The sequence below is a fragment of the Amblyomma mixtum genome, chromosome 1 (genome assembly GCF_055824585.1).
Source record: "Amblyomma mixtum isolate Tamu chromosome 1, ASM5582458v1, whole genome shotgun sequence".
NCBI lineage: Eukaryota > Metazoa > Arthropoda > Arachnida > Ixodida > Ixodidae > Amblyomma > Amblyomma mixtum.
This window is the reverse complement of record NC_143012.1, coordinates 92,601,989-92,623,728: the sequence shown is the minus strand read 5'-3', so window position 1 is coordinate 92,623,728 and position 21,740 is coordinate 92,601,989. Positions and strand designations below refer to the sequence as shown.

Here is a 21,740-nt window from a genome sequence, read left to right as displayed (position 1 = left end):
AGGAGCATCCTAACACGGCTTTGTGAGCCCCGGGACATCAAACTCACAAACCACTACACTGTACAAAAAATTGCACCCTTAATGGTGCACTTCGTGTCTACTATAACTACACTATAATGTGACACATACTTTTGCTAAAGGAACATAAACTGGAATGAGCATAACTGGAATAATTCATACAAAGCTACTGAACATAAACTGGAATGAGCACAACAAAGTTTATATATGCCATTTCAGCGAGCCCCTATTTGGAGTCAGTGATGCTTAGCACTTCAGCTGAAATAATTCAGTTAATTATCACATTATGGGGGCGCAAATCGCAGTAACAGCCGCTCGCATCAAGGTTGCAGCTGCCATATAATAGAAAACTCGAACAGCTCTCATCATTTTAAAAATACTTACTTTGCACTTACACCCTTAAGCACCCGTGCGCCTTTGAAGTGTGCAGGGGCGCATTAAAGATGCTGACGTGCTCAGCGCACCCTTAAAAAAAAACAAGAAAAGCATGGGTGTCGAAAGGGTGCCGTCATTAGTGTTACACCTTTATGGGTGCAATTTTTTTTAATGTGTACCACTTCACAGCTCTTATGCACTTCGACGGGGCACGTACCGCCATTGCGCTGCAGTCCGATGTCTACACTTCCATGGTCTGTAATCTGCAGAACCGCGCTGCTAGCGCTAGTTGATAAGTACAATGGCGACGGCCTCCTTCGCCTTCGCAGTTGTTCCTGCTGCCAGTTTACATATGGCGTCGACCGAGTAAGTACACATATGTTGAGGGCTCGCCGGCGCATCTACGGCTGTTTTCGCAGGCAGTTTAGCACTCTATCGTTTTCTAATCACTTGTTCTACGCCCCATACTGCAGATATACTTTACCAGCATTCCTGCCACCTGCGTAGATTTATAGTGACTTCACGGACGCCTTGAAAGAAAATGCATTTGAGGAAAGCCCTAGAGACATCAAGAAGCTTCCCACCTTCAGGCAACCACGGCCTCGCTTGCCCACCAGTGAACATCTAGCTAAAAATTGCGAGGACACTTTAGCAACTAAAGTGTTCAGAGGCGAAAGCCGAGGACACTATGCCGTGACGACTTCCGCTGGATATGACGTGACACCGTTCCCGTGGATATATCGATACATAAAAAAAACATCTTTCGGGGATATTAAGTGTTAATTACGCTTAATTACTCATTTTTCTATCTAATTTGACACAAATCCGACGTTTTTACGACCATTCTGTGGCAATTTTCACTAGGCCGTGACGACTTCCGGTGGATGTGACGTCACATTATTCTCGTGGTTATATCGACGACCGCGCTATTTCGACGCGATTTTGTCATTTTAGACTGCAATTAATTAATTACTGTACAGTTATCGAACGTGGATTCTAGGTTCATTTTTTCCTCCTCTATCTTGATTGATTGATTGATTCAATTTTTATTTCTCAACATTCATACAAGGCATGCTTGTGAAAACATCTGGATCCCTAGCTGAAAGCTAGTTGGGATCCATGCAATTCAGTTTCAAAGAAAATTGCAGGCATAACAAAAATTAATTACATACATATAGAAGCTCATGAAATTCGAAAGACATAAATGGGTACATAGAGCAACAATATTCAGAGCACCAAGCCTCTTTTACAAACAGATAAAACACCCAAAAATATATGAAAAGAAAAAACGCTGGCTTCACTCATTGTTTATAGTATTTCTTCAGTGAGACAAGAAAAGTTTTACAATGTTTGAGGTCACTTGGAAGCTTGTTCCACAGCTTAATACCAACATGGGCCATCCTTCTTTCTCCATAGACATTTTTTGTTTTCGGAAGAAGGAAATTTCTATGAGTGGCGTTGTGAGTGCATAGGGTGGGATACAGAATAACGATGAGTGTAACGGGTAATTGTCTGTAAGGCATGTGTGTATTGTCAAGACAGTCCTGTATTCAAGTAATGATTGTAGTGGCAGTATATCCATCTGTTTAAAAAGAAGAGCAGTGTGGGCGTTGTATCCTGAATGTGAAATGAATCGAATAGCCCTTTTTTGCAAGACCCTAAGTGGTTCCAAATAAGATCGGTAGGTGTGGCCACATGATTCAATGCAATATGATAACTGGCTTTGAAAAATTGAGAAATAAATAATTCTGAGTATGTCATTACCAAAATAATCTCGGCATTTGTAGAGTGCAAAGCATGCTGCAGCTAACTTTTTACAAAGAGCCTGAATGTATGGCTTCCAGTGTAGGTTCTCATCTAGAATTATTCCAAGATAAGTGATGTTACTCACAAGTGCAATAGGTGTTCCCAGGCATTGCACGGAAGGCAGGTTTTCATGTATTGTTTTTCTGGAGCCCCTAAATATTATGCATTTTGTCTTATTAACATTTACAACAAGTTTATTTGAAATAAACCAGTTACACAAAGTTTCCAATTCTCGGTTTGCGGTGCTAATAAGATCCGTTGTAGATTCATGAGCACATAGAAGAGCAGTGTCGTCAGCATACATAAAAACAGAGAAGTGTTGTGTGAAATGCGGCAGGTCATTAATATACAAGGTAAAAAAAATCGGACCAAGGACTGAACACTAAGGCACACCAACCGTAACTGTTTCAAAGTCATATTTTACACCACTAAGTTGGATCATTTGCCGCCGATTATTGAGATAACTTCTGAAGAATTCTAAACTAATACCTCTAAACCCGTAATGCGCCAGCTTTTTCAGTAAAATTTCGTGATCAACAGTGTCAAATGCTTTCTTAATGTCCAAAAATATTCCTAAGACTATTTTATTATCATTTAGGAAAGTGTTGATCGTGTTTGTTAGCGATATGACGGCCGTACCAGTTGATCTGTTTGGTCTAAAGCCGTGTTGTTGAGGACATAGCAAGGCTTCTTTCTCGAGAAATATTTCACTCTCTTTGCAACGAGTTTTTCAAAAAGTGTTTATGCAGCTTAAAATGGAAATTGGGCGGTAATTCTCAACGTGGTTACGGTCACCATTTTTGTGAATCGGTACTATTCTAGCAAGCTTAAGCAGATCGGGATAGGTGGAGGAATAGAAGGCAAAGTTGAAGATTTTTTCAAGTGGCTCGCATAAGATATCAAGGCATTCCTTCAGCACAATAGAGGCAACGCCATCACATCCAGTAGATAATTTCGATGGAAAATGATTAGCTGTATATACAATCTCATCCACTGTAATATCATGGTATGCAAAGGTCACTACAATGTTTTGCGGAGGAGAGAGGTACTCAGTGCAGGGGCAAGTATTTCCTATACTTGCACCAATCGTGGAAAAATATACATTGAACGTTGTAACTAGATTTTCAATGGAGATCCCCAAGATTTCTATGTCAGGCATAATAAAACGATTTGCTACGGGTTTAATAACAGAGTTAATGATCTGCCACGTGACTTTCGTACTGTGGGCATTTTTCAAAATTAATTGGGAGTAATACTCTTTCTTGCGGGACCTTATGGCAGCAGTAACTAAGTTTCTTGCTCTCCGAAACTTTACTAAGTAATATGAATTACCTCGCTTTTGTTTACACTTGGTATGCCAGTGATCTTTTTCCTTAATAAGTTTCATAATAGCTTGTGTCATCCAGGGACAGATAGGCGTACTATAGTATCTTTTGATTTGAGGTGTAGAAGATTGCAAAACTGCCGTGGTTAGCCTGTCGTTAAATTCATGGTATAGGTCGTTAACATCAGCTGAGTTGATCAAGCCAAAATCTACCGCTTGAAGACATTTCCTTAACTGAATAACATCGATGCTGCAGTGGGGGTCAGATGTATTACCCGGGGCAGCTTGTTCGAGAGGAAAAAATATCGCAACAGGATAATGATCTGTAAGGGATGCTTTATATATGGAGCTCAAACTAGATGATGTGTCGAAATTGCAGAGTATATGATCCAGTGACGTCGAAGAAATAGGAGTCACACGTGTAGGGCCTATAACTACATTACTGAAGCCATATGACTGTAATAAGTTAGTATATACCACACTGTTATCACTTAAACAATCAATATTTAAATCACCACAGATTAATACTTTGACTCTTAGATTATATAAGTTCGTGAGCAGCGATTCAAAATGGTCAAGGAAGAGTGATAGAGAGCTATTTGGAGCACGATATACGACAGCAATTTCAAGGTTCATACACTGAACAACCAAAAAATCAAAACCAGCAGAATATGAATTTGTCAACCCAGGAAGAAGCGAGGAATGCAACGATGTTTTTACGTATAGGCCAACTCCACCGCCTCTCGTAGAAGTTTTTCTACTACAGGAAAAAAAATTGAACCCTTGGATATTGTGGAATTCCCCTTCATGTAGCCAAGTTTCAGACACGGCTATGTAGTCAAACGTGAATGAGTGCTCAGCCATTAGACAGCAGACATCATCTATGCTCTTATTCAAGCTTCGAACATTGCAATGAAGCAGAGAGGCACATGCATTTTTTTTCATAAATTGGTTTGCTTGCTGCACGCTGTCCATGATTTACTGTCGATTTTGGTTTAACAGATCAGAGCTAAGTCGGCCTCGGAACGGATCTGAAGCAATCATTCGTTTTCTCCTATCGTTTTTAGTTCTCGAGTTAACACGAGTTAAACGCTGCCAAAGGTGTGACACCCTCTGCTAACGGACGACAGTTTCAGCCATTAAAGGCTTTCGCCTTAAAATTTCCCACTAGTGACCATAATCGGCTTATGGTGTAGCCGTCAGGCATCCGTTCGCCGCCACCGCGCTCGCGATGAGACGAGCGCGAGCAGCATGCAAGCACGGTCAGTCAAAACGCCGCGGCGGCGTCTTGCCCGATAAACGCCTCCGAATTCCGCCGCTAGGGGAGGAGCGCGGCGCTGCCATCGCGCAGCCAGCCTTTGTGTTGTGTTCCCTATACCGACGTGCTTCTTCCAGAATCAAGTCCCTGCGCAGTCACAGGATCGTCACCGACATAGGGAAAGGGGGCCACAGACTGGCTGAGGTGTTTGACGACGGGAAAAGCATCATCGCTTGCAACATTTTTGCCGACAGGTAAGTTGCCGTTCGGTTAACTAATAATCGGTGTGTTGCAGCAACGGAGCGAATTTCAACTGAGGGCAGGGTATGGAAGGGGCGGCGAAAGTCAGGCAGCAAGATAAGATTAGAAAGTTGTCGGGGATACGGGAGGTGAGAGCAGCTAGAGCGGAAAATAACTTTTCGAAAAAAAAAAATGGGAGAAATATTGCTAATACAGCGTGGCGTAGTTGCGCTGATCTTCAAAAACTTTTTGTTCAAAAATTCTTCCAAAATATTCAAAAAATTCTTCAAAAACTTTTGTGTACAAGTATTCCCATGCCACGTAACCACAGTTTCGGACCCTTGTCGACACCAACGTTTAAAGATGTTGACACAGCTGGCGACCGTAGCGCCACCGCATCTTGCTTAAGTTACAAATCAGTGCTGGTCTATAGGCAGTCCGATAAAGAAGCGATCTCCTATTTCGGAGATTACCAAGGAGAGAGGCACGGCGCGAAAAAGAATTGAACTTTTATTCTTATGTTTTTTCTGTGTTGCGCAGATAACGTTTGCGCGGCTTAAAATCCGCGTTTATTTATTTATTTACTTATTACAGTAGCAACACTCTCACAGCCCGGAGCCATTACAGAGAGGAGGGGCATACAAAATCGGCGGCGATTTCTTTGAATTTCTCAGCGTCGGTGATAGCAGTGATGACCTAGAACCTATAAGAGCGCTTCAATGAAAAATCACGACCCGTAGCTCACGTATTCAAAGATGTCACAGTGAAAAACACATGTTGCAAACTCGGAGTGATCGGAATGAAAATCACCGACGCCGTTCTTGGTCTGCATACGTTGCCAGCCAAATGGCGTACAGGTTGCACGTAAGCTCCCTTAACAAACACGTCGACTCGCAATGAACCGAGTAGCGCCATGATGCCCACTTGAAGGTAGTGGACTTTGTAAAAAAGACGCCTAATTTTCTTTAAATAGGTTCCTCATCGGGCGTATACTGCGTGCGTTGAAGAGATTTGCCGGTGCGGTCCTCGATTATGTGGGAATACGAGAAATGGATGAATACGTGGACACGTGCGCAAACCGAGAGCAAAGGACGATGGGATCCTTGCTGCAGAAGGTACTAAAGCGGTTCAAGTTGACACTCCAGAGTCTTGCAATATTTCCAGGTAAGCAAATGCGGTCAGCTTAACACCCCTGCGTCAAAGAAAACCTCTTTGCTAAAAAGCTACAACTACAATGCAACCGCGCATGCACATGAATATAGTTTGCTCAGTTTTTTTTCGAGCCGCCGCGGTTGCTCAGTAGTTGGCTGCAGTAGTTGCCGCTTGCCTGCTGACTCGAAAGACCGAAAGACGCGGGTTCGATCCCGACTGCGGCGGTCGAATTTCGATGCAGGCGAAATTTTAGAACCGCGTGTACTGTGCGATGTCAGTGCACGTTAAAGAACTCCAGGTGGTCGAGAATTCCGGAGCCCTTCACTATGGTGTCTCTCATAGCCTGAGTCCCTTTGTGACGTTAAACCCCATAAACCAAACCATTTTTTTCGCTTACCTGTCCTGCGTTTCTGCCTCTCAGTTTGTACGCAGGTTGCATAACGCTGCGTTAATTAGCCAAGTGTTAAAATCTTTACCTGCCGAAACGGACACAGGAGCTTGCTATGTGGTCCTTTGGACAAGGCAGGAGTTCTTTTTGTAAGTTGTGTTACCTTTCTCATTTATTTATTTATTTACTTATTTATTCATTTCTTTATTTATTTATTTATTTATCGGCACTTGAAATGCCTCTGTTTGGGTATTACATGAAGAGAGGGCCGTTACAGATGTCCGTAATTTTTTCCACTGGATGCTTGCAAGTTTGGTGTACTAACGTGAACTGCGTCGGCAGCAATACGATTCCAGTCCTCGACTGTCTCCGAAAAGAAAGCGTAAAGTTTCGCACCGCTGTGTGCATATGGTGGGTAGACTCCTTAATCATGTTTAAGCCGCTCAGAAACGAAGTGAGCTGGTAACATAGTGCAATTTCTAGGCAGTCAGGGATAAAATTTATGAAAAACGCATAGTGCAGCTATTTTACAATTTTTAAAATTTTTCTTCTGGAAAGTTGGACATACAAATAAAACCTCTTTCCCAGAATGCATTACTTCTTCAACAATGGGCTCGGCGGCAGTCGGCAGCTGCGCTTGGTTGTGTGCCGATGTGTGTAGACAGCTCCGCTTATCGGGTTGGAATGGATCCCAGGAGTCAAGGCAGCGTGTACCTACCGTATTGGGATACCCCCGCAAGTGTAGATGCCGAAAACGGAAGTATTCACTGAAGATGGAGTAGCTCAGGCGCCAGCGTATGCTGCGATCAGCAGTCACGGTGGAGCGGAAACAGCCCAACCGGACTTGAGAATTTAATGCTATCACATACTCAAGAGGTAGTGTAATGAAGAGTTTAATTTTTGTGCGAAAGCACTAGTTAACACGCTCCCAACCGAGAATTTTGAGTGCAGCCTCTGAGTAACTCGTGTAAGTTCGGGTTAGTTCGGATGGCCGTCGAGAAGCTGCAGCCCATGAAAGGAAGCTCGGGTAAGCTCGGAGGAGCATCGCGTCAGCTGTAGCCAATGGAAGGGTGATGCTGAAGGTGACCTTGGCCAAACCAAGCACAGCAACAGCCCACGCAGAGTTAAAATGAATATTGACATAATGGGGTTTCGAACCCGCTGTGGAGCCGAAAAGATCAGCTTCGCTGGCCACTGCACAAGAGCATTATCTTATCGCCCAGCCGATCACATCTCGTGTTAAACTGCAACACACTCTCGCGCTGTGTATTGCACATCCATTGCATGTCGTTATAACACATTGAATATCTTTATAAACTTCAATGTGCGGCGCGAACGGATCAGGTCAGCTTAACCTTGCAGAGCTTAACCTGCCTGAAAGAATTGTCAATGTTCCTACTACAGTGCTTTCTTCTTCTCTGCTTGAAGCATGTGTTCAATGAGTTTCGTTATATTAGTTACACTATTTTGCATTATTTGTTCTTGTTGTGTTTGGTATTCTTTTTCTCTCTTGACTTTTGTATATTACTATGTTTATAATCCCCCTACAATAAAGACCCTTGGGCGATGTAGGTAAATAAATGAATAAATAAATAAATAAATAAATAAATAAATAAATAAATAAATAAATAAATAAATAAATAAATAAATAAATAAATAAATAAATAAATAAATAAATAAATAAATAAATAAATCGCCGCCAGACGTGCCGGCCGCCCAGGAAAGCAAGGCTATGAACCAACCAGGCTAAACAGGTGCTTTCGCACATCTGCTGGGTTTAATACGTTAAATCTCTACCACCTTTTTTCTGTCTTATAATTTTCTACGCGAAGGTATTCCGTCACCTCCTGCTGTTTTAAAGAACGCGGCATGTCACGTTCTTTTAGGACCGAAATAACAGCCATTTTATCTAATTACTGACGCGTCAATAACTATTGCATAATGATGTTCTTATTGTTTTACGATGAGTACTAACAGTCAGTTACCAATGTGTAATGATGTTCTTACTGTTTAATGAGTACTAACAGTCAATCAGCATTGTATTGAAGGAGTGTACGATGGGGGGCTAGTTGGTAATCCATGAACTAAGAACGAAAACCACGCAAAGGACGATACACAGGGAAGAAGTAGACAGGACGAGCGCGGACTTGCAACTGTTTATTGAAACACATCTTCCTTCCATCACCAACCTTACGCATGCGCAACAAGCAAACTCTATCTTATCGAGTTCAGGAACTTCAGTTCCTTCTTCTACAGATGGACCAAAGCCTCGCTTACACACTTTCCGGGCCCATACCTGTTAATCTGCCAGGCTTCGATGACCTCACGTGTTTTGTGGTCTTTGGCCCTTCCGATTATCTTTGTACGCTCAAAGAGTGGCGTGCATTGTATAATTACAATAATTACGATAAGCATTGTATAATCTTGTCATGCATGCTCCTGTTATTAATCCTATATATGTAATCCCCCGCTCACAAAATGCTCCACCTCTTGGAGCCTGTGAGGCAACTTGAATAAGTAAATAAGTAAATAAATAAATAAAGAAATAAGTACCACACATCTGCTTGCTTCAGCGCTGACCGCGTTGTTTTACTTTCAAGCAGATACTCTTGCACTTTGCAGGAACCAAGTGGTGCGGAGCTGGGAACATCGCGAAAAACTACGAGGACTTGGGGAGAGCCTGGAAGACCGACAGCTGCTGCAGGGACCACGACCACGCGAATGAAAGCCTTGCACCAGGACAGAGGAAGGGCGGAATCAAGAACAACAGGCTATACACAATGTGAGCGAATGGCCTGAATGCGCTGCTATCCGCCATCTGCAAAGATTTCCAAAACTGTCTTGCACTTTGGCGTCAGTCCTGTCTTTTGTGTGCCTTCTGTGTCCCCGTTTCTTGCACCATTACCAGTTTTTCTTTCAACATGAACCAACTCGCCCAAACTAGAGTTTTACTTGCACTTACGGCAATAGTTGAGCTAGTGTTACTTGTTAACGGTTAATAAGCTCAAAAAGACGACGACACAGAAGGCAACGCAACACAGGCGCTCGCTGTCAATGTAATGTTTACTCTGGAAGTTAATGGGAGCCATACGCAGAAGGCTTGAATTGCATTCACGGGAGTAGTTGAGCTAGTTGGTACGCATTCATGGTGAATGGGGGGTGCGAAAAAACGACGACGAAGAAGGCAACACAAGGGCTTACTCTCAACTGAACGTTTATTCGGGAAGGTAAACGGAGCCCTATGCAGATGGAATGAATTGTATTATCGTAATTGGGCTAGCTCGTAGGGGCTCATGGTTAACGAGCCCAAAAGGACGAAGAAGACGAAGGCAGCACAACGCACACTCGCTCTCAACTGAATGTTGATCCGGGAGAGAGAGAGAGAGAGAGAGAGAGAGAGAGGGGGGGGGGAAGGCAGGGATGTTAACCAGAAAGGATTCCGGTTGGCTACCCGGGAAAGTAAAATGAGGCCATTGCAGAAGAAATGAATTGCATTAACGTGAGTAGTTGGGCTAGTTGGTACGTGTTCGTGATTAAAAAGCTCGAAAAGACGACGACGAAGAAGGCAAAGCAACAAATGCGATAGATCATTTCTTGTTGACCTGCCGCCGTTTCTCCTCTTTACGGAGCCGCCTGCTGGAGCTTCCGTTACGACAGCTTGGTCTAAGTCTGTCAGCCGGGGTTGCTCTGTCTCTTGGGGCTTCCTCCCTTGGGCACAGCAACTGGAATGTGCTCTCCGCCATGCAAAACTTCCTTACAGACACTAAACGGCTGCCGTCTTAAGCTCTGCTCTTTCTCATGATCAATATTCCTCTGGAACGAAAGCTTTCTGAAACGTGGAATATTTAGCCCCGTTCTCTATTTCAGTCACCGATCTCACAGCATTTGTTTAGCCTATTTCAGTTACACATCTGAGATCCTTTCATTTATTTCCTAATTGCTATCATTATCATAATTATTTTATTTTTCCCCACCATTAATTTCTTGTTTAACATTTTGTGCACCTATCAGTTGCCGTCTGTGTCTTGGCCAAACCCCCGCAGTGGGTACGCGCCATTATCTAGAGGACAACAACAACAACAACAACAAATGCGCTAACTATGAATTGTATGTTTACTCGGGAAGTGAGGGGAGCTCGATGCAGAAGGAATGAATTGCATTAATATGAGTAATTGGGCTAGTTGGTACATGTTCATGGTTAATGAGCGCAAAAAGATGAAGAGAAATGCGACACAATGCAGGCGCTCACTCTCAATGTAACGTTTACTTTGGAAGTTTAGGGGAGCCCAATGCAGAGGGAATTAATTATATTATCGTAATTGGGCTGGTTGGTACATGTTCATGGTTAACGGGCTAAAAAAGACGACGACGACGAAGACAAAGGCAGCACAAGAAATGCACTCTCTCAACTGAACGTTTATTCGGGAAAGCAAAGGGAGCCCATTTTAGAAGAAATAAATTGCATTAACCTGAGTAGTTGGGCTAGTTGGTACGTGTTCGTGATTAATACGCGCGAAATGACGACGACGAAGAAGAAGACCACACAGCACGTGGGCACGCTCACAATGGAACGTTTATTCGGAAAGTTAAAGGGAGCCCGACGCTGAAGAAACGAATTGCATTAACGTGAGTATTTGGGCTAGTTGGTAGGTCTCCATGGCTAACGAGCGCAAAAAGACGACGAAGAAGAAGTAGAGAGCACAGCACGAGCTCTATAGTTGGGCTATAGTTGGACCACCACGATGATCAACGCCGTCGACGGAGATGAACTGGCACCCTCGGAATTTGAGAACGGTGAGTGGGAGACCGTTCTCAGCATGCACGACCGCATGATGAAAAAAGGCGGGAAGCCTGGAAACGCCAGCGGAAACGCTGGCACGAACGCCGCCACGAATTTCGGCGGGAACGCTGGCGATCACGGCGCCGGGGAGAAGAAATCGACTGCCACTCAGAAAAAGAGGCAAGACCCGAACATCCGGAAAAGGGCACCAATGCCGAAGCTCCCGGAGAGCGACTATAAAATAATCTTCAGGCCCAGAGGCTGGAACTTGAACGATTACGTGCCACGTCACCTACTGCAGGCCACCTGCGCGGCCGCGCAACTACCATACGGAGATGTCCTGGACGAAGACACTTCAAGAATCAACTCCGTGAACAACACGTACACGATCAGCACACCGAATCGTCAACGCGCGAGCACCTACGCGAGGATAAAGACGATAGTTATCGGGGAGAAGACCCTCGCCATGGCACCCTACGTCGCGGCTCCCGACGACGCAATTAAGGGCGTCGTATACAACGCCTATGATATCGGAACACCGGAAGAAGTCCGTCAAGGATTCATCAAACGCAACCCGGACATCGGAGTACTCAACGCCAGAAGAATTGGCAAGTCGAGATCTATTCTCATCACCTTTGGAGAGAAAAAGCTTTCCAGACAAGTCTTCTACTGGGGATCAGTGTTCATCGTCTACCCGTACCGAGAGCGGGTAGAGACCTGCTACAACTGCAGGAAGACGGGACACAGGACGGGTGTGTGTTATAAGCCATGGGTAAAGCGTTGCCGCAGATGCGGCGAAGACCATCCAGACCCACCGGAGGGAGAACTGCCGACATTCAAGCCCGAATGCATCGTATGCGGGGGGCCACACAACACCGGCAGCCAGAATTGCAAGTATCGGCTGGCAAAGAAAGAACCTTATAAAGCCAAGAACGACCTGGGGCAACTTGACTCCGGACACCAACCAAGACCGAAGACCAGGGACCACAGCGGCACCCGCCAAGGCCACCGGGGGAGAAGCAGATCGAGCTCCTTCCCACCATTACCGGGGACCGGAGGCGCCAGCTCGGGTCCTGACAGAGAGAGCAGCTCGAGCAGAGGAAGAGGCTCAAGCAAGGACAGAGACGCGGGCAAAAAGGTGAGCTGGCCAGATAAGGCCTCTTCTTGGGAAACCGCTCGGGAGAAGGAACTGGTAGAGCAGCTCGCTAAGAGAGACAGAGAGCTAGACACCATAAAGAAGGAGATGGCGGAGCTGAGGAAACTCATTAACGCTAACACAAAACAGCCGAAGGTGGTCGAAAAACCACCTTTGCAACAATCACAAAACGCGAGTCAGGCGCCCCCGCGTGACACATATGAAGGGGGAGACATTCAAAACACAATGGACACAGACACCAGAGTCCCCTTGAATAGACCTCTACCCAGAGAGGGAAACACAAACGACAGTACTCCCAAAAAGGCGGCAGAAAGTCCTAACGAGGACGCATCGGCTAAAACCCACATCAAGGTTAGGTCAGACATGAACACACTAATGAAGCGGGTTGACGCTCAAGACGCTAGAATTGATGCCCTTACCGCTAGGGTAGACAAATAGCCGAACGTGCTGACAATCTGACGGCGGAATTCGTCATGTTCAGGGAACGAACCATGGGTTGCTTCCAGCAAATTCTGGAACAACTAGCAAACATAGAAGCCAGGCTTCCCCCTGTTGCCGGCAACACCCTCCCCTCGCTGCAACCGCAGCAGCAGCCTCTATAGGACATCATGGTCCCTCGCCAACAAATTATAATCTGGCAGTGGAACTGCAGAGGCTTCCAGTCCAAAAGATGGAACCTGCAGGCATACATTCAAAAAAACATAATCACACCGGACGTAATCACGCTTCAGGAGGCAAGCGGCATGGTCAAATTAAATGGCTACGCCGCGTACACCCCGCTAGAAGTGCAAAAAGAGCACAAACCCAAGTCGTTCACGGCCACGCTAGTGCAAAGAAATCTAACTGCAACGCAACACGCACTCGAAACCACAAGCGAGGACTACGTGATGTTAGAAATAATCCCAAACAGAAAAGGGGACAACAGTCTCTTTATTGTTAATATATACAACTCACCGAAAAACCGGGGCACAGGGCTGGCGGACCTATTACGTGAAGCCATTAGACTATCTTATAAGAAGGGATTAGTAATCACGGGGGACTTCGACGCCCCGCATCCGGCATGGGGATATCGGACGGCCTCCCCTAAGGGAAACAAACTATGGACAGAAATCCAAAACTTAAGGCTCACGCTACTAAACAACCCTCAAGACCCCACGAGGATAGGCAATAGCGTCAGCGTAGACACGTCCCCAGACTTGACGCTAGGCAAAGACTTCGAGGGTGAAAGATGGTCAAACACAGGACACACCTTGGGTAGCGATCACTACATCATAGAGATTGAAACACAAACCAGGCCAATGAAGGGGAAGCTGCGCGAAACGAAGCTGACAGACTGGGACACCCTCCGAAAAGTCCGGGACAGAACCGCTCCGAGGGAGATATCGGATCTAAACCAATGGGTTGAGACACTCAAAAGAGACGTAAACAGTCACACTAGACAGACCCCAACCACCGAACATGACATCACAGACTCGAGGCTGGCCCACATGTGGGACGCCCACGAGAGCCTCTTGAAGAGGTGGAAAAAACAGAAACACAATAGAAGGCTAAAGAAGAGAATATCGACACTCGAAAAACAGATAGAAGACTACACAAACGAGCTTCAGCGTCAACACTGGGGACAAATTTGCGATGAAATGAATGGAAAGCTAGGGTGCAAGAACACGTGGCATCTTCTTCGCCACTTACTAGACCCAGGACAAACAAAGTCGGCGGCACAAGGGCAGCTTAAACGATTGATTCACAAATACCAGGGAACAGCCGCGGACCTAATAGAGGAACTGAAGAGCAGGTACCTTAACACAGACAAAGGGGATTCATCTCCAGCTTACCAAGGAGCAGAGAACACACAGCTAGATGAGGACATCTCGATAGCGGAGGTATGGAGAGCAATGAGTCAACTAAGAACCACGTCGGCAGCGGGGGCAGATGGGGTAACGAACAAAATGCTAAGGAACCTAGATCTAGTCTCGGTCACGGCGGTCACAGATTACCTAAATGAGATCTGGAAACGAGGTAGTCTACCTTCACAATGGAAACATGCCAAAGTAATCTTTATTCCAAAACCCGGGAAGAAACTTGAAGTGGGCAACCTCAGGCCGATATCGCTAACGTCCTGCCTGGGGAAGCTGATGGAACAGGTCATATTAAACAGACTCCAGGAATACGCAGAGGAAAGGGAGATATTTCCTGAAACGATGCTAGGCTTCAGGAGCAAGTTGTCCACGCAGGACGTCATGCTCCAGCTCAAAGCAGACATCATAGACCCGCCGAACAAAGGGGGCGCCAAAACTATACTGGGCCTAGACCTACATAATGCCTTCGATAACGTCAAACACGAGGTCATACTAACTAATCTGGCGGAGATTGCCCCTGGAAAGCGGACCTACGATTACGTAAGAGACTTTCTAACCGGCAGAACCGCAGAAATAAATCTAGGAGACATCCAGTCAGAAACTATTAAGCTGGGAGACAAGGGAACTCCGCAGGGCTCAGTGCTCTCTCCTTTCTTATTCAACCTGGCGTTGAAGAACCTACCGCCGCTATTGAAGACTGTCGAAGGTATAAACCATACGCTATATGCGGAGGACATAACAATATGGACGCATACAGGAAACGATGGGGAAATAGAACAAAATCTCCAACACGCGATCGATATTGTCCAGGATTACGCGGAATGGGCAGGACTAAAATGCTCGCCAAGCAAATCCGAACTTCTGGTGATCCGGGGAGCTAGGAAACGCGATACCAACGCAGGAGACATTCACGTACTGGTAAATGAGACTCCGGTAGCCAGAGTTGACAAAATCAGGGTCCTAGGACTTATAATACAGGACAATAGAAAGAACACAGAGACAATAAACAGGCTTAAGTCCACAATTAACATGACAACCAGGCTCATAAGGCGAATAGCTAACAAAAGACGGGGAGTCAAAGAGAAAGATCTCTGCCGAATGGTTCAGGCTTTCGTGATAAGCAGAATAGTTTACGCCGTTCCCTACCTCAAGCTAGGGCTGGCGGAACAGAACAAAATAGATGGGATCATAAGGCAGGCATATAAAGCAGCATTGGGGCTGCCCCACTGCACTCATACGGAAAGACTTCTTAAACTGGGGATCTACAACACCACCACGGAACTATGCGAGGCACATATATTTGCGCAATTAAGGAGGCTTGCGACCTCACCCCGGGGAGAAAGATCCTGAGCAACCTAGGATTACATGATAGAATTCCGGAAAGAAACGCACAGGCAAAATTACAGACCAAAGTTAGAAAATTACTCACTATTAAACAACTTCCAAAAAACATGCACCCTGCTTTTCACGAAGGCAGGAGGAGAGCCAGAGCAAAGGCCCTTAAAGCCAAGCTCGAAGGCTCGGAATACACAACCTATGTAGACGCGGCGGAATACGAAGGAGGCGACTCCTTTGTGGTCGTGGCCGTGAACGACTCGGGTGAAACATTAACGGCCGGTTCGGTCAAAACAAAAAACTCAGGGACAGCGGAGGAGGCGGCTATCGCCATGGCAATGGCCAGCACCAAAGCAGTCACCATAATTAGCGACTCCAAGGTGGCTATCAGCAATTTTGCGCGGGGTATGATCTCCCAGGAGGCAGAACGAATCCTAAGAGATAAAGACTGGGACCAAAGAGAGGTGGAACTAATATGGGTGCCGGCACACTCGGGGAACAGGGGAAACGAGTTGGCTCACAGTATAGCTCGAGGTTATGTCAGCCGAGCAGTGAGCCGGGTTGAGTCCCCAAATTTCACGAGAGATGCATTCATATCATTTCACGAATACACCAATCAGTTTAAACTGGAAAGGAGGATCTATCCGCCACCAGACAAAAAGCTCGACAAAAGCCAGGAGGTAACGTGGCGTCGGCTCCAGACGCGAGCCTTCTTTAGCCCGTCGAGACTAGCACACATGTATCCAACACAACGCTACTTGCAAAAAATTCTCTGCCTCTCCCGTAACCGAGAGTAGAGTAAGCATGAAATGTTTACGGGCCTAATGTCATCTCGGTGGACACCCGAACCGCACCGTACAGGAAGGGAGGAACGCCACCACCCGTTCAGCGCGATGCCTTGCCATTTGAACGCAAGGTTTTTTGAGGAAAGGAAATGGCGCAGTAATTCTCTGCCATCTCGGTGGACACCCGAACCGCGCCGTAATGGAAGGGAGGAACGCCACCACCCGTTCGGCGCGATGCCTTGCCCTTTGAACGCAGCGCTTCTCCCCCGGATCACGTATGACAACGAAGTGTAACGTGGCATTTATGTGCTTTTTGCACGCGTTATTAGAAATCGGAAATTATAATTCCGTGCATTATCAAACCCACAGCTCCACTGATATCTTGATAAACATTGAGAAGGCACTGGCAGCAGTTATTTTTTGTCTCGTTTGGAGACCAACCGGCGCTTGCATGCCGGTCGCGTAGGAGGGCTTAGAGAGTCTCGTTAAATCTCGTTAAGTCTCGTACGGTGCCCGGATGTTCTCGTTTCAGAGCCCGGATGACTGGAATTCAGTGCCCGGATGAGTGGATTTCAGTGCCCAGATAACTGGAATTCAGTGCCCGGATGACTGGAATTCAGTGCCCGGATGAGTGGATTTCAGTGCCCGGATAACTGGAATTCAGTGCCCGGATAACTGGAATTCAGTGCCCGGATGAGTGGATTTCAGTGCCCGGATGAGTGGATCTCGGTCTCGGCGTGACGTCACCACACTGCCGACAACGGGAGCTAAAAGCATTTCATGCTTAACAATGCGGCGAGATAGCCGGATATGACCACATTTTATGGAGCTGCAAAAAGGCGCCGCCACCGGCGGACCTACTACCAGTCCCTTCTCTAGAGCGGTGGGAGGCTATACTGGCCAGCTCAGACCCGTTGACGCAAGTCCGGGCCACTGAGTGGGCTCACAAGGTCGCCAAGAGCCATGGGCTCGAAGCCACCTAGTATAATGCCCACTAGGGCTCAGTGCTGACAATAAACGTTTTCCAATCCAATGGGCTATAGTGCCTAGAATATACTGGCCTGTCGCCTTCTTCTTCATTGTTGTTTTGCGCTCGTTGACCGTGAACACTGCCTTGCAGTGTTGTTCCCTTCCGAGCCTGTGGACCACTGCTTTGGATTTCTGGTCATCAATTTTTAGACCCACCATTCTGCTTAGCCGTTCTAGGTTTTCGATCATGCTTTCAATCCGTTTCCTGAGTTTGTTAACAATAGCCGCGCCAAATATTTCGGTCTTTTCTTTCCTATCTACACGCCTCATCAGTACACTGTCTTGGGTTCTCGATGTAATTAGATAATTACCTTACTTGAACTTTTTTCTCCACGCCTCTTCGCCACCTACGTAACAGCTTCTACTTACGTTTCTTGCTTTCTCTTCACTGCCATCTCCTGGTAATGTCTCCTTCACTCTTCCGTGTTCACGCCCCTCCCCTCACCCGTTTTCCCGATGCGATCATGCACACACATATGTTCGATTTTCTTGCCAATAGCGGCTATCGCCGTAAAACCGAAGCGAAGCATACCACGGAAACCGTGCCCGCATTTTTACCACCTACTGACTAACTTGAGATTTGTACGAAATCCTTCGACCCAGCCCCGGTCATTATTTTATCGATGCAGTTCACTTGCTAAATGAAAACTGCAGGATGCTTCACGCTCTCTGCTGAAGCAGAGTACGCGTCCTTTACGAGATGAGCGACTGCAGCTGATAGGCCACGAAATGTACTCTGTCAAAAGTATGGAGCTCAAGGAATCTGCTTCTGAGCCCTGCAGCGCCGCTACTCTTTCATACTTAGGGGCCCCAATCTCACGGAGGCAGGATGAACTTAAGTCCTTAATCCTCCCAGGTTGAGGACTGTCAAACGTGGTAAGGAGCCCCGCTACATGGCTTGAAAGCTAACTAACCCCTTGGGCTGTAATACTTTTGCCAAAGACAGTACTTAGCGTTGGGTTTTCGAGCAAGGGTACTGTTGCTGCGCTCAGTCGTCTCTCTATATACTGCCCCCTGCTTTTACAGGACCGCCTGCGCCGATGATGACAGGTTCTTCGACTGCCTATTGGACGCCAACACCTATACTTCTATCGCCGTGGGCACTACCTTTTTTGATGTCCTCAAGACAAAATGTTTTCACTTCCACCACCCACTGAGATGCAGCGCTTACAAACGGTAACTACAGCGGCCTTCAAATCAGTCACATCAAACTTTAATCTATATTATTGCTTTCTACTTGGCTGTACTTGTTTCTGGTGAATTGTTCTGATTTTTTCCTAAGTAGCACAATATTTTTTTGTGGCGCTTATTTGGAAATCTCTGGAACGAAAGTCTTCAAACTTTCAGATTTTTGCAAAGAGCACGCCTTCTATGATGAATAATTATGCAATTTATCTGGGGTCCTCATAAATGCATGTCATCACACTACAGTGTTTCTAGGATATAAAGTCCGGAACAAAAGTAGCTGGACCACGTGCTCCGTAAGCGAAGCTGACCTCTCTGTTATCGGCCAGCGACTGGAGACCTGCAGCGGGAGACTTGGAAAGACTGGAGGCCACAGCGGCTCTTGCATGAAGCGCGGAGGCGTACATGTTAAAAACGGTTTTCCGAGTTTATTTTGCATGCCTCGCTTAAAATCGTTCTACGTGGCTAGTCGCAGAGAGCTCAATATATTACTTGCTTCGGTCATTGGCAACACATTATATCCCAGCAGTAACCAAAGCCGAAACAAAGCAAGTTGCGTAAAAATCGGTGTACGGCATGGCTGAAGGGAACATGTTACAGTTTAGGTCATTCTCAAGGGGTCCGAAACGAATTAATTCACCAATTATTGCAGGAGTTTTGCTTTTCATGTTTTCTCAGGTGCGTTAGAGCAGGCTTAAAATGGAAGAGCTAAGAACCTTTGGCTAGGAACTCTGGAAGAAAAAGCTGTATTTCATGAAGAAAGAGCCATGGAATATATCTTCCTGTTCCAGAAGAATATTATTTGTAGGCATTTCGGAAATATTAGCCACAAATTATCCAGATTTCTCGACTTCTGTGAGGCATCTTTCCTCCTGTAACACATTCAGAGGGCAAATTACAATGATATTCGTTGTTATCTCTTTCTGCTTAATTCTTGCCTAAGCCCCTGTAGTCACTTTTATGGATGAAAGTTGATCATATTAAGGCCTCATTGAAAGCGGTTTCTCCCTAGATGGACTAAGAACAACTGTCTTCAAAGTTTTTAATGGTATTCGTGCTTATCTGTTTTTGCTTAATTCTTGCCTAAGCCTCCGTAATCACTTCTATGGATGAAAGGTGATCAGATTAAGGCCTCATTGAAAGCAGCTTCTCGAAAGATAGCCTAAGCACAACTGTCTTCAAAGTTTTTAATGGTATTCGTGGCTATCTGTTTCTGTTTAGTTCTTGCCTATGCCTCCGTAATCACTTCTATGGATGAAATTTGATCAGATTAAGGCCACATTGAAAGCGGTTTCTCCCAAGATAGCCTAAGCACAACTGTCTTCACAGTTTTTAAAATACAACGTCGAGCCCTGTGGGCAGACCGTGACTCTCGTCGCTCGCCTGCCTTAATATGAAACCTCCGGGTAGAATATCGTGCGATGGTGTTACGGCCCACGTCCGTTCAGGAACTCCGGGAAGAGTCGGACCACACTCAAGCACACGTCACACGCATATATGTGCTTAATAAGAACACAAAGCACACAAGGAAACAATATGGAGCAAAGGAACACCATACCAAAACATCGTACGTTGTACTCTGCGTGGTCGTGCGCGTAGGGTCGGCATCAGTTGATGGCACCGGTCGTGTTGCCAGGAGCCACAGGAAGACTGCTGACATCTGACATCCCGCCACCTTCCCCTCAACCCCCAGATCCGATCCTGTCCCATGTTTCTGAGAAACAAGCTTTGAGTAAGCGAACACGCGCTCTCATTCCTCCATGTTCGTACCCTCTCCCTCGGAGTCTCACTCGGGAGGAGGAGGTATCTGTGCGCCGGATTCGGGCAGGAGCGGCTCTGACTCCTCCTCTGCGTCATCGGTGGCGTGACAAACGTTTCGAAGGGACTGACAAGACTTGTCCCCATTGTGGTGTTGCGCGAGACCAGTGTGGCGAAAAACACTTGCTGTCGACTTGCCCGGCTACAGCTTCCGTGAGACGGCGCTTCCTAAAGAAGGTGGGCCTGCGATGGGACGTTGCAGGCGACTACCGCAAGTGGACTCATGATAATCGCTTTATCGTGAACTTTTGCCACTTTCTAAGCGAGGCTTGTTTATACTCCTACTTATAACTTTCTTTCCCCTTTTACATTATGCCTAATGGAAAACATCTCGAATAAAAAAAAGACGGCTGGAGGTGAAGCGTCGGTTTGTCGGCGGCCATCGCCTGATTGCAGGCGTCATAAACTGGCCTAGTTAGTGGCCGAAAGGCGCTGGCTGACAGCAGGTGTAACGTTAAGAGATCGGAAGAGGGCGGAGTGGGTGGGAGAACAAGCGCGGGTTCCTAGTCGAAATCAAGAGGAAGAAGTGGGCTTGGGCAGGGTACGTAGTGCGAAGGCAAGATAACCGCTGGTCCTTAAGGGTAACGGAGTGTACTCCAAGAGAAGGGAAGCGTAGCAGGGGGCGGCAGAAAGTTAGGTGGGCGGATGAGATTAAGAAATTTGCGGGGATACGGTGGCCGCAACTGGCAAAGGACAGGGTTAATTAAGGAGCCATAGGAGTGGCCTTTGCCCAGCAGTGGTCGTAGTCAGGCTGATGATGATGACGACAACAGGCTTTCAAACCGTCTTGTCAGATGTGCACAAACAAAAAGGTGTGCAGTTTATAGACATGCATGCTCAAGAGAAACGCACACCGACAACCAGCCATGATAATGTTAAGTCCACAAAATGATGGCATCATTGACTGCACTTATAAAATGGCACCCGCTTACTACTGTCTTGTATTTCCCCTGCAGCATCCTGCTCATCAGAAAATGCCGAAAGTACGAGAGAGACACGTCGCAGTCTAAGTGGATGGTGCGAGAGCCGCGGGGTTTCATGGAAGCTCGTAGGCAGAGGAGAGGACTGGAGAACGCTGAGAATTCCCCAGTGTCGGACACAGATGACGTGGAGCGCTGACGCAGCCAACGGCAGAGGAAGAATTTCTTTACACGTGAAAGAAAAATGGTCTATAATCTACGCGCCCAAGGTATAATGAAAAACAAATAATAATCTTGTTTTCGACTTGAATAAAC

The 21,740-nt window shown here is 46.2% G+C and overlaps 1 protein-coding gene across 1 annotated transcript; it reads left to right on the top strand.

Moving 5' to 3' along the window:
• Positions 1-694: 694 nt before the first annotated feature.
• LOC149367224 (uncharacterized) lies at positions 695-21,646 on the top strand. The gene is made up of 6 exons (XM_089573355.1): positions 695-759; positions 4,919-5,035; positions 5,995-6,185; positions 9,184-9,343; positions 18,529-18,678; positions 21,462-21,646. Exons 1-6 carry the CDS (start codon positions 695-697, stop codon positions 21,622-21,624), a joined length of 846 nt encoding a protein of 281 aa, XP_089429481.1. The 3' UTR covers positions 21,625-21,646.
• Positions 21,647-21,740: the final 94 nt, after the last annotated feature.

Bases quoted from the DNA above. Each gene is read 5' to 3' on its own strand.
- LOC149367224 (XM_089573355.1), top strand. From the start codon at position 695: ATGGCGACGGCCTCCTTCGCCTTCGCAGTTGTTCCTGCTGCCAGTTTA. The intron at 6,186-9,183 runs GTAAGCAAATGC...TGCACTTTGCAG, and splicing joins GAGTCTTGCAATATTTCCAG to GAACCAAGTGGTGCGGAGCT. The intron at 9,344-18,528 runs GTGAGCGAATGG...CTGCTTTTACAG, and splicing joins AACAACAGGCTATACACAAT to GACCGCCTGCGCCGATGATG.